The 13,109-nt window shown below is 54.9% G+C and overlaps 1 protein-coding gene across 2 annotated transcripts; it reads right to left on the minus strand.

The window, feature by feature from the left end:
• Positions 1 to 3,933: 3,933 nt before the first annotated feature.
• Positions 3,934 to 12,892, minus strand: ZC3H12A (zinc finger CCCH-type containing 12A). Of its 2 annotated transcripts, XM_080920754.1 has the most exons (6): positions 12,800 to 12,892; positions 11,645 to 12,121; positions 7,502 to 7,641; positions 6,097 to 6,331; positions 5,554 to 5,660; positions 3,934 to 5,370 (listed from the first exon to the last, which is right to left on the minus strand). In XM_080920754.1, exons 2-6 carry the CDS (start codon positions 12,085 to 12,087, stop codon positions 4,505 to 4,507), a joined length of 1,791 nt encoding a protein of 596 aa, XP_080776880.1. In that variant the 5' UTR covers positions 12,088 to 12,121; positions 12,800 to 12,892; the 3' UTR covers positions 3,934 to 4,504. The 2 variants fall into 2 exon arrangements, with proteins under 2 accessions (XP_080776880.1, XP_080776881.1); XM_080920755.1 differs by lacking the exon at positions 12,800 to 12,892 and having other exon boundaries at positions 11,645 to 12,398.
• Between the last annotated feature and the right edge of the window lie 217 nt (positions 12,893 to 13,109).

Raw genomic sequence — 13,109 nt, forward strand, 5'->3', positions numbered from 1 at the left:
ACTGGTGTCCCATTGCTGTGTGCTCTTTAACTTGTTCTCTTAGTGACATTGCTGTCCTAGGAAATGTTTCCCTCATTCTTCAGAAGAGGGCTCTCCCAGGCTTGCTAAGTCAAGAGTTCTGTGTTTCTTAGGTCCCCTCGGACACCCGTGATGTGATACCACCTCTTTCCCCACCTACCCTGAAAGACATCAGCGGTTTGTGGGATTAGCGACTCCCAAGTGAGCAAACCACTGGCTCCAGGCAGTAGTAGTACCAGGAGCTGCCACAAGGCGGCAGCAGGGCACTGCATGCCTGGTGCATTGGGAACTGGGGTGGCTGAGCAATTCCTCCCAGAGTCTCCTTGCTGTTCCTTAAAGTGGTAAGCAGTTTAGAATCACCAGCTGCTGCCTTGAGAGCAGCTCTAGGAGGCACACCCTGGGTTACAGGTTCCTCCCCTCCAGGAACTGACTGGAAGGATTTACATGCCATGGCCTAGGATGGCTTGGGCTTCCCTAATTACAGGGCCCTACTTCCTGCTTCTTTGAGCCAAGTCTCCCACACCCTTCCCATGAACTAGGAGGGCCGCAGGACAGGTTCTTGTCACCCAGTCTGCTATGGGCCAGTGACAAGAAGATGAGCCAGGAGATGAAGCCTGGGACAAAGGTTCTGGGGTCCTTGGGCCAACTTCCTTCTGGCAGGGCTTAGGCGATGACCCTCTTCCCAGGTTTTGTCTGCTCACTTTACCCAACTCCTCCTTAAGATGGGTTAACCTGTGTTGGCTGTCCCTGGGGAAGGTGAACAGAGAACCTTGGTGATAGGGAAGAAGGTCTTGCCCCCTCAACTGGCTACCCTAATCCCCTGAAAGACACCAGCAGTGCGGGGCATTTGCAGCTCCAAATGGGCTTTGCCCAGTGGCTCTTTTGTTCTTAGGTACCAGGATCCCCAGGGATTGCCAGGTCTTCCCATGTCCTGAAGAAACCTAATGGCAGTGACCCAGAGCAGGGGGTATTCACCCATTTCAGGTCGGCTGGGTCTGTCAGGGAGTACAGAGATGTCCTGTCTCAGGCTACGAGCAAAGACAGACCAGTCATTTTGGCTTCTGAGCAGGCTGGGGTCTCCCCTGAAGGGGTTAGTTAGTCTCATGGAGCAGAGCTTGCTGAAGCACCTAGAGGTCACTACCTGCTGGCGAGAGTGGGAGGGGAGGGTGGGGAGGAGGCCCAGCTCAGCTCCCAGGGATCATTTCCCAACAGAGAATTTGCATACACACCAGTTTCCCCATCATCGGGCTTGGCTCAAGTAACCAGGAAGAGTTGGGAGTAAGGAGCAGCTGGGGCAGCTACTTGGAATTTGATCCCTTGCAGCAAGCCTGGTGGGTTGAGCTTTGGTCTCCGGAGTTACATTCTGTCCCCGCCACCCTCTCCCGTTAGGCTCACACGTGGATCTTTGTGGCTCAGGCAGCTGAAGCCCTGAGAGAAGGGTGGTGAGGAGCCAGGGCTGCCAGCTAGTGAGCAAGGCTCCAACTGGGGCCTCGCCACCTCTAGTTGCCACCAGTTAAGGTATTCTTTTGTAACATCTGGAGAAGGTGGAGTGTCTTTGTATCCCTTTCATGGTGATTGAGTGCCACCTGTCCAAGCTGCCTTAGTGGGCCAGGGGACAAGAGTCAGTGAGAACTTTGGCGTTAATGCTGAAAGCAAGTCACAGAGAAGCAGCAGCCTTGGCTCTCAGCCTGGCTGCCTGGGTAGCCCTGCCCGGAAGCTAGATTGAGAAAGAGCTGGAGGCATGGCCCCCATGGCTGGCTAGTCCGGCTGAGCTGAGCTGTCAGGAAGCATGGGCGCCAGGCAGACTTCAGAAGGCCAGAGCTGACCCTCTTCTCCCCAGAGGCCAGCCCTAGCTGGCACCTGCTATTAGAATCTGTAGCCCTCACTGGTTTCAATGAACCAGTAGGGCCAGGCCCTGCCTCCTAACATTAGCCAGCTGGCACTTACGCTGCTGCCTGCCTGTGGAGTCACCCTATTTCTCACCCCCATGGGACAATCACAGGTGACTTCAACTCTGGTTAAGGAAGCCAGTGGGAGAGTTTCCCACTTCCCTCTTCTGAAGGACCCCTGAATGTCACGGTCCCAAAGCTCCACAGTATTATACAGAGAGGGCCCTACTGAGCAGGTGGCATTATAGTCGCTTCGATGGGAGGACAAGCCCACTTCCCATTTCTGCAGGGGCTTGAGTCACTGTAGTCTGGTGTCAGGTTTTGGGACCAGGAAGAGTACTGAAAGCCCTGCCCCCAACCTGCCTTCCTCCGTGGGACCTTGGGCAAGTCACTCAGCATTGCCAAGCAACTGATAATGAACTTGACTGTCCGGTATTTTAGCTTCCTACCCCATAAAGACAAACAGATGCCCACAGACGGCCTTTTAACCTGAGAACACATCGGAGTGTTTGTGTGTCTGTGTGTTTTATTTTATGTGTTTGAGACGAGTCTCATGCAAGCCAGGCTGACCTGGAGAACTTGCTTTGCAACCAAAGATGACCTTGAACTTCTGGCCCTCCCAAATCGTCTTCCCAGGTGCTGGGATGGCCAGTGTATGTTCCAACACCAGGTGCTGAGTACCGAACTCAGTTTGTGATTGGCTCCATTCCCAGAGCCCTGGACAGTATAGTTCCATTGGAAGTATAAGTCAGGCATTGCCATCTCTTATGCTGGTAAAGGCTCCTGAGGAGGCAGGGAGAAACACGCATGGGATAGACGCCTTTAATGCCCGTGGGAGGGAGGCTTCCAGCTCATGCATGCCAACGGATCCAGATCCCATCTTAAGCAGGAACTTCTGGAAGGGTGGTCAGGGAAGAGTTGGGTGGAGCTGGTGGGGGAGGATCCCTGGAGTGACATTTTCTTCCTTAGCTTCACATCTGTTCTGTACTGAAGTTTTTAAAACAGAAAATACACTCTAAGATACACCCGACCATAAAGTACAAATCAGAGGGACTGTTCAAAGGTAGGATTATTAAAGCTGTAATGTTTCCCCCTTTTCCTGACAATATTTGCTTGGGAATTATGTGATAGCCTAGCCTTTCGCTTAAAATATTTAATACTCATGTTCTTCATTTTTGAAGTTGGAGCTGAGAGGGAGGAAGGTCTCATCTTGCCTGGGCTTGTCTAGGGATGATGAGCAGTTTGACGTGGTGGATGGGGTCAGCCCTGTGAGGCCACCCACAGGAGTCACGGTTATGGAAGCCTTTTAATGAGCAGTTCCTGTGTGGCGGGAGGCAGGTCACATACCTAGCACACATTATCTCCCTGAACCCTCATGACAAGTTTGTAAGGCAGCTGCCATTAGGATTCCCATTTTACAGATGTGGAAACTGAGGCCTGGGAGGGACAGTCCCTTGCTCCAGCTGGTAAGAGTCACTGGCAGGGCCTCTTCCAGCTGCTGCAGATAGCCCAGCCCTCCCTCACCCTGCTCTGCAACCCTGGTTCTTTGGACACACAGCAGATCTGGGAGAAGGAACCTGAGCGCAGCACCCAAGGGCTCCATCACCCACATTACCCCACCCTCTGTAGTTTGGATCATTTCCCTGTTTCCAACCCTCAGTTCTTGTCAGCAGAGAAAAGGGGAACAGCTCCATCCCGCTAACACGCCACTACCCCCCAACCCCCACCCAGCTGAAGCCACAGGGCTCTGTACTGTTACACTTCTGCTTCCTGCAGCTGTCACCTGGTATGTCCAGGGCCACCTCACCTCCTCTTCAGGACCAACTGTTCCTGGGAACCCTCCTTTTCTGAGGACAAGGAGTGACATCTGCTCTCCTGGCCGCTGACCGCCCCAGAGCAGCTCAACCCACCAAACATAGCAAGGACAACTACCTCGCAAAACTGGCAATAGCCTTTATTTTTGTCAATCTTTTCATTTAGAATATTTAAACCCTGTATCTATACACAGCATACATGTGTCCTCCCACCCGTGAGGAAGGGGAAGGTGTGGAAACAGAGGGCCTTGGAGCCCTGGTGTGTGGGGGTGGGGCAGGTGGACAGAGCGGGTGGGTGGGTGGGTTATAAGAAGCATCTTGCTTACTAACATGAAGCCTCATGCCCTGTGAACAGGGATGAGGCCACATTGGCTTGAGGGGGGGCCTCAGAGGGCAGGCACATGGTGCCCAACTAGCCGGTGGTGCCGGCGTCCCAGGGACAGGGTGAAGGGTGGGGGTCAAGCTCAGACCTCTGCTCCCCCAGGCCCCCCCACTCTGCCCTCTGAGAAAAAAAAAAGAGGGTTTGGGCATCAGCCACGGATGGACGGCCTGACCGGCAGCGTCTCCTTAAATGACAGAGATACAATGTGTATCAACAGGGTGATCGCTTCTGACCCGTGCGGAACAGATAGAGGTGCCACAGGGCCAGAACCAATCCTATGGTATCTTTGGTTTGAGGATTCCCTTGCCTGTTCCACTTATCCCTCTGTCCAGCTTCCAGGGTAGGCCAGGGGCTGGGGACCGATCTGTGATGCCTGATAGCCCCTTGAGCCATCTTCTGGTTTACTCGTTGAGGTGCTGGGACTTGTAAGAAAGGATCTCGGCAGCCAGCTGCTGGGGGTCCAGGAGCTGTGGGAAGCGCCCCATCACAGCTTCTACCAGGTGTGGGGGAAAGACACCACACAGTTTGGTATACACACCAGCCCTTTCTTTGGCCAAGTTGCTCACCCTGCCCCAGGGGCCCCCACTGGGCCCTGGGCTGGGTCGCTGGGGTTCCTGAAGGACTGGAGTGGGTGGGGGCAATGGGTACGGTTCAGACCAGTACTCTCTGGCTGGGTAGGTGGGTGGCGGGGGCACATAGTCAGTGGGGACACTGAAGTGGCCTGCACCCATGGCTTGTCGAAAAGGAGAAAAGGGAGGTGCTGCTGGGAGCTCAGACCCATAGGTGTGGTAACCAGCATAAGGGCTCCGAGTGGGCCCTGACTCCCCAGGGCTGCCTCCTCGCAACCCCCATAATTCTGACATCTGGCTCTCCAGGGAGCCAATGCCTGAATCAAGGCACTCCTGGGAGGTGTATGGGAGTGAGTCCAGGGTGTGTGGGAGCCACTCTGTGGGCCCGAAGCTGCCCCCACTAACAGGGAGGCTCCTGCCGGCTGGAGCACAGGTCTGTGTTGAGCCTTCTTGGTGGAGGCCTGGGGATGATCTGGCACCCATTTTTTTCCCATCCTTGCTGCCTGGCTCAGCCTCTAGGGACATAGAGGTAAGCTGAGAGGCAGGAGAAGACCTCTGGCTACTTTTGTCCTTGGCTGGAGTCCTGGGGGGCGAGAGGAGGGCATTGGCACGGAGCTCATCGGCCACAGAGCGCTGGGGGCGGCTTGGCCGCTCAGGGTGGGAGAATCGGCACTTGATCCCATAAGTACATTTCTTCCCTGCAGGAGCAGAAAGGGTCTCTAAGTGGGGCCGGAGGGAGGAAGAGGCGCACACTTGGAGTTTTAGGTGGTCTAGAACAGATGGTCCCCACAAGGAAGCCACAAGTAGGCCTAGGTGGGGTGGGGCAGGCAAGGGGAAAGGTAAGGTAAAAAAAGGCTATTGAGGACAGAGCTGGGTCTCACCATAGGGGCATGGCTGCTTCCTGTGTTCAGAAGGCAGTGGTTTCTTACGAAGGAAGTTGTCCAGGCTAGGCCCGTGGCGTCCTAAAGGGTCGTCGGGGGGCATGAACCTGTGGTAGGTGAACAGAACTCTCAGGAGATAAGCCATGAAGAGGGACCAAGGAAAGGGCTAGATAGCCAGCTCCTAAGATGCTTGTCTGCAGGATGCCCCCAAAGTCCCCGAATTTACAGTTGGGTCACCCCAGAGGAGGGGGATAGACCTCAGTCCAGAGGGTACCGCTCAGGGTCAGGCATTTTCTAGGCTGGGAGCTATCAGGCTATAGGAGGCCACAGGCTAATCGCATCTTAGGATATGTATACTGTCGTAGACCTACTTGAGAGAGCCACCTAGGAACGTAATGGTTCTGTCTCAAGTTAGATTCAAGTCCCAAGCCCCCTATCAAAAAGTTCCACTGTCCCCAGCCTTTTCTCTGCAATGCATGTCACCCCCAGAGCTGCAGCCCAGACTGTGGGCCCCGGCAGAGCCAGCCCCCAGCAGTGACGTACTTGTCATTGACGAAGGAGTACATGAGCAGCCGCTCCTCGATGAAGCGCTTCCACTCCTGCCTCTCGCTTTGGAGGTCCCGGTATGTGTCATTGGAGACCACCACTCCGTCGGATTCAAAGGCCAGCTTCACAATGAAGCGGTCATCGTAGCACACCACACGCTTGCCACCGACCCGCCTGGATGGCGTGAACACCAGGATCTTCTTTTTCTCTAGCTCCCGCAGGATGTGCTGGTCTGGGGGACGAACAGAGCTATAGGTCAGGGTCCATCGGAGACCCGAAGATAGACCCACAGGGTTCCATGGCTCACAGTGGTCGGTCTCAGAGGTTGCTTTACACCAGTTTCAAGAGGACAGAAACTAAGCTGTGTGCACCTCTATGCAGGACCATCACACTCAGCAAGAGTGTAGAGCCGGGGGTGGCTCTTCTTGCTTCCCCTCGGGCTTGTGTGCCTTGTCTATGTGACAGGGATCCAGGAAGAAGTCCCTGTCCCCTGCATACTCAAAACAACATACCCAGCTCTGTTTAGAAGAGGCCCAGTAGCTCCTAGCCTGGCCCAGATTTGCAGACTTCTTAAAAAGCTGCGTCTTGTCACTTCCTCCTCTTCAAGGTGGGGATTTTCATGAGAGCGATGGCTGCAGCAGGGCATTCACACTGTGCTGGGTATTCACACTACACTGGGTACCATACTGCACTGAGCATTCACACTGTGCTGGACATTCACACTACACTGAGCACTCACACTACACTGAGCATTCACACTGTGCTGGGTATTCACACTACACTGAGCATTCACACTGTGCTGGGTATTCACACTACACTGAGCATTCACACTGTGCTGGACATTCACACTATACTGAGCATTCACACTGCGCTGGGTATTCAGACTATACTGAGCGTTCTCACTGTGCTGGACATTCACACTGTGCTGGGTATTCACACTACACTGAGCATTCACACTGCGCTGGGTTAAGCACTTCTGTACCATTCTCAACTGCTCCTTCAGCAGTGTTTGGAGGATGCTACCTCCACCCTACCCCATTTCACAGATAAAGAGCCCATCCATGACTAAATGCCTGCTTAAGGCTCTTGACCTGAGTACTTAGGGCCAAGCCTTTCACCCTGTTTTCTTGGCCCAGCACCCACAGTCTCAATCATGAAGCTACACTGCCCCTTGCCACAGGGGATGGTGAAGAAGGGAAACCCTCCTCCAATAGGATGAGGAAGATATCCTGAAGCTAAGGTGACCTTTAGCCATTCCTGCCTAAACTGGGCTGCTGAAAGCAACAGGAATTGGAATCTTTGCTATAGTTTAAAAGATGCTGACCCTATTTAAGGATCCTTTTGGGAAGCACCAGGGTCTCTGGTACAGTGAGGCTGTCCCACTTCCAGAAGGCACACATACCTGTGATGGGCACATCTGGCCGAGGCTGTTCCTTCCTCCAAGATGGCACAAACACAGTAATGTCTGCATGGCCCCGCTCCAGAAACCAGTTCACAGCCAGCAGAATGCCTCGGCAAGAGAAGACTTCCTTGTTCCCGTGGCTGGCGGAGGAGGGACAGGTTAGCTCACAGAGTCGGCAGCCAGGTCAGAGCAGAAGTAAGAAGAGAGCCACATCTAGCCCTGCTTGGCCTTCCTGGGCAGCTGCAGCACTCAGCCCATGACCCTCTGCCAGGAGGGCCTAGGGCCTTGTCCCTGGGCCAGTTCCCACAGTGTCTGATGGCCAGCCCCTGGAAGGGACTTTCCCTAAGATCCCATCTCCTAAAAGCGTGGATCCACCCAGGAATCTAGCCACACTGGCTCTCCACGTAGAGGGGGAGGGTCGGACCATGTGCAGCATACCTGAGGGTGGGGAAAAGTGAAGGGAGGCTTGGGGACCCTGCCCCACCCAAGCTGCAGGGACTTCGGAGACGCAGATGTGCACATACAGGCTGAGTCACCTCTTTCCCTCAAAACTACATAGCAAGGGGGCACCAGCAAGGGAGGTTGGGGAGGGAGGCACCAGCCATGTTAAGCAGGAGAAACCAGACTGTTCCGGATCTAAGTTCAGTGTATAAGGTCTCTGGCATGGGGTGTCATCCTTCCACAAGGGGTCAGGAAACAACAGAGCCAGGAGCTTTTCAGTGTGAAAGTGAAAGGCCACCTCTTTTTCTCTCAAGAGGCCCAGTTCCCTGCAAGACTGCCCTGTCCCCCTCCCCCAGGGAGGGCGTGACCCCTGGCAGAAAGATGGGCAGGAAATTGCTGGGGAACTCTGCTTGCTCATAGGAGGGCTGGGGCATCAGGCCTTAGCCTTGTGCTAGCTAAACATGTCCTTCCTCAGAAGCAGCTTAGCTGCCTGCCCTGGTCTGTGAGTCTGCCCACAGCTTGGTAGACAAGCTCTTCTACCCCAGGGGGACAAATTTCCCTAAGGCCTGAGGCCAAAGACACTGGCAAGGTGGATTTTCTGGGAGTGCTGAAGGAAGGAGGACTGAGCTTGGGGCTCCCTCCCTGGCAAGCCCTGCCTCGTTAGCCCCAGAGTGAGCAACTCACACTCATATTTGGCAAATAAAACAATAAATGTTACGCAAAAGAGGCAAGTCCATTGGCAGACCACATCCTGTGGGTAGTTTTGGGGGAGTCATAGCTGGAGCCCCAAGAGAACAGAGAGTGGGAAGTGGGGCAGCTGGAGGTATGGAGGCTATCTTGGGGCGAGGCACCAAGGGCTAGAGGTCTCTGAATTGTAGAGGAAACAAAGTCCATCCCAAGGGAGCACTCCTGCCCTCCTGGGCCCAGGCAGCTTGCTTATAATCAGTTAACATTCACTGAGGGCTGCAAACCTGGCCTTTCTGTGCTCTCCACCGAATCATCAGCAAGGCCCACAAGGACACTGCCATTACCATCCCGTTCCCCTCTGTCCGATGGGTCACACAGCAGCCGGTGATCAGAACTACCCTGTTGTTGCTTAAAACTGTTGTACCCATAGCCCTGACGGTAGTTTCTGCACTCAGTTACCAAATGACGTGTGTTCTGCATATGGAGAGGAAGAAGCATCCCCATGGCCAGAGAAATGATGAGCAATTTGCGGCAAATTCTTGCTCTTCTATTTGGAAGCCAAGTGACATGTCAACAGCTCTGAGAAGCCCTCCAGCACCTGCGGGGGCAGGTCCCCGTCTGGGGCTTCACACAGTGCCGCTCCATCACACTGCCTCCCTCACATGTGAGGCTGGCATCTGCCCTATGGCTCTCCGACCTGAATGGTGCAGCGTGTCTACATGAGGACTCGCAGGCCCTTCCTGGACCAGCAAAGACAAGCTTGAGAATCTCAAGATGCCGGGGGGTGCTTAGGTTGTAGACTGCCCGTGGGCATTTAAAACCCTGGCTGGGGATCAGTCTGCTCTCAGCAGTGCTGGCACTGGGTACTTCTTCAGCAGGTAGTCAGAGCCCTGTTCTTGGCAGGGGGAACACTTGAGGCCTGAGGCTCAGAACGCCTGGACGGCTCATTCAGTTCACTGCAATACAGGAAGCTTGGTTGGCCCAGGAAAACCAACTTCCTCCCACCCACAGAGTCCTGCTGGCCCCACAGTTCAGGGCCCCCAGCCTGACAGGCTGTGACTGTCAAACTCCCATTCTTGCCCAAGGACAAGGCAGGGCTAGCCTCCCCAGGTGAGAAGAACTGTCTGGGCTGGGCCTAACTAGTGGAGGAAAATTCCCTTAGAAGGAAACAGAGGTGAATTTCCCCACGATTTGCATATGGTGGGGGCTAGCTGGCCTGCCCTTGTGTGTGTGGGGAGCAGCAGGGTTGGAACCAAGCAGCTGCTGAGACAGGAAGTGTGAGGCTGGAATTCCCCTTCCGTGGCCACCCCAGCTCAGAAACCCCCAGCAGATAGGCAGGCGGGCAGACAGTGGCTGTCTGTCTTTTTGGTATTCGGGCTCCCCTCCACTACTGCCCCTCCTCCCGTCCAGGCCCCTCCCTTCTCTGCCCAGAATACAAATACACAGAGCACATGGCTGCCCACAAGACTCATAACACCCAGCCCAGGACTCTCAGGGGAAGCCAGACCCCTCCTAATTCCTACCCTAGCTCAGGACCTCAGGGAGAACTCCAGAGTCTGAAGGTAACCAGTTGGACCTGCTGCCCTCTGGCATGGAAGCCAGCATTTCTCCGCCTTCCAGCCCAGGATCAGCCCATTTTAAAGATGTGACGACAGACCCAAAGGTGATAGAGAAGGGCTGCCTCCATGTACTAGCTAAGTAGGGTCAGGACCAGCTGGACAGCTCATTTGACCCAGCTGGGCTGGGAGTAGGTAGGACCAAATGCCAGGTGGGGAAGAAGCTGACATCATAACAAGTCGGACAGTCCTCTTGGGAGAGCCCTCAGGGCATCTAGAAGGAGACTTCCCCTCTTCCTGTTCTTTTGCTGGGGTCTCCTCCGTTCCTGCCAAGAGGAACTTTTCCTTGTACTGATCCACCCAGTCCTGACTCACCAGCCCGTTGTGCAGGGAACTGGGAGAAAGCAGGGCTGGAGGGTGTGGCCTGGATAGAAGGGAGAAGTCAGGGCTCCTTAAGGTCAGAGGCAGCCTGGCTCACATTCTGCCTCCACCCCACCCCGTTCCCTGAGAGATATGCAAAGGCGACAAGAGATCTGGGAACCCCCCAGAGATCGGTCCAGCCCAAGTGGCTTCAGCCAGTATAGATCTCACCACAGCTCACCTGAGCCCAGAGCATCAGGCCACCTGTGCACACGCAGTTGAAGAGCCAGATCTGACCAAGAGGTCACAATTGGTTAGGGCTAGGAAGCTCTGAATAACTAATAAGCCTTGCTTATTAATAAGCTCGAGTCTAGGACAAGGAGATCCCAGAGGACTCATGCTGAATAACAAATGTCCACAGGGTTCTTGTAACTCTCCAGGTTCTATGCATTTTCTCCCATACAGGGGCCACCTGAGTAGAAAGTTTGACAGGAGACTGAAGAACAGGCTCAACTGGCTAAGGGACTGGCTCCCAGAAAGCTCTTGAGCCCACAGGTTAATAATCCCCTGTACTGTTCCATTTCATGCCATAGGAAAGGAGACTGGTCTCAGGAGAGACCATGGCACGAGGTTACACCCTGGGCAAGGGAGGCTGTGTTTGAATCTTTGCTTCTCATTCATAAAGAAGTGTGACTCTGGGGGGTTGGAGAGATGGCTCAGTGGTTAAGAGCACTGACTGCTCTTCCACAGGTCCTGAGTTCAATTCCCAGCAACCACATGGTGGCTCACAACCATCTGTAATGAGATCTGACGCCCTCTTCTGGTGTGTCTGAAGACAGTGACAGTGTACTTATATATAATAAATAAATAAATCTTTAAAAAAAAGTGTGACTCTCGGCAAGGGTTTGAGCTGTTTTCCTTCTTACAGCATTCAAGAAATACCTCCGAGGAAGTCTTTAAGGCTTAAGGGGTCCTTCTGGCACACGGCGGGACCTCACAGAGAGCTTCTGCATTCCCTCACCAGTCCATGAGAAAAGCAAAGCTCCCCTCCCAAAGGAAGAGCCGAGGACACTATTCCACAGGTCGTCTCCACACATACCTCATGGCCACATTGCTTCCATCGATGACCACGGGCCTCAGGTCACTGCTCTCTTTGTCCTCCTCTGGGAGTGAGGGTTCTACAGTGGAAGGCTTGGGGGTGCTTCCACCCCGGGGCACCAGAGGGGGCTGGGGGCAGGGGTCTGTCGAGGCCAGGCACTCTCGTTCAGTGGCTGAACCATGCTTCACTAGCTCCCCCAGCACTGTGTTGGTGTCTGCTTGGACTCCCAGCTTCTGCAGGACACTGTGGATCTCGGAGGACGAGTACCCCAGTTTACGGAAAAAGTCCACCTTCATCTGTAGCTCAGAAGCAGAGGCCTCTTTAACCACAGGATCCTGGTCTGGCTGAGGTCGACCCTGGCAGCTGAGTCTGTCCTCAAGACCCAACAGACTCATGGTAGGGCTGGTTTCTTGGACAGGTTTCTTTCCACAGGGGTTACTCATATTTCACATTCTTGGAGTGCGTCCATCACAGCTCCTATTGACCAGACCACAGGGTTAGGGGCAAGGAATGCCCAGTATAGGTCTGTCAGCCTCTCTTCCACAGGACGAGGCAACATGAACTGAGAAGAAACTATTCAAAGCCATTCTCACGTGTCAGCCCAGGTTGTGTTCTCAAGAGTTCTCAGCAAGAAAGGGGGAAACCAAGGTACAGGCGGTAAGAATTTACTCAAGGTCATCAACTCATAGTTTGTGATACAAACATTTGAACTTGGTTTGACTCCACCCCCAAGCCCCGTTCCGTTCCACGCCAACCCAAGGGACCCAGTAGGCAGGGGCGGGGTTCTCAGAAGGAAACTAGGGCTGGAAGTGCGCAGGGGAACCAGGGGCTTCCCCGTTGTGGCCACTGCCTTAGTCCCCGAGTCTCATACTTCGGCTCAGGGACAGAACTCTATTCCGGGAAGGGCAAGTTTCCGGGGTGACCCACGGGGAGGAAAGTTGTTGGGCGACTCTGGTTGGCTACGGGTCCCGGTGACGTTAGGAGGTCCTGGCTAGAGCCCCGCGCGCGCCTGGTGCGCCAAGACACCCCGCTCCACGTACTAGGGGGAACTCAGCGGGGGTCTCAGCGACCAGCGATGAAGACACTGCCCGAGCGCGACCCTCCCGGAGCGGGACCCAACGCAGCGCAGCACCCATTCCACCCGGTAGCACTCACCCCGCCGTGCGCCGGACGCCGTCCGAAGCGTGTCCATGGAGCCGAGTCTCGGGCTCTGACGGCACCTTCGTAGTCGCGACAGGCGGGCAGGTGCTTTAAGGGCAATGACGCGGAAGCAGGGCAGGGCCGCCGCCCCTTCCTGCTCCGCCTCGCTCCTGCCCCGCCCCCCGTAGGCCCAACCGGTCCCGCCCCGTTTCTGAACAGGTCCCGCCCCAGCATCGCTAACCACGCCCCTGGCCACGCCAAGTCTGGGCGGCTCCAGGCTTGTACCACCCTGCTTAAGGCAGGCGCTGCAGAAGCAGGTTCAGAG

Source organism: Micromys minutus (genome assembly GCF_963924665.1).
Source record: "Micromys minutus genome assembly, chromosome: 9".
Lineage (NCBI taxonomy): Eukaryota > Metazoa > Chordata > Mammalia > Rodentia > Muridae > Micromys > Micromys minutus.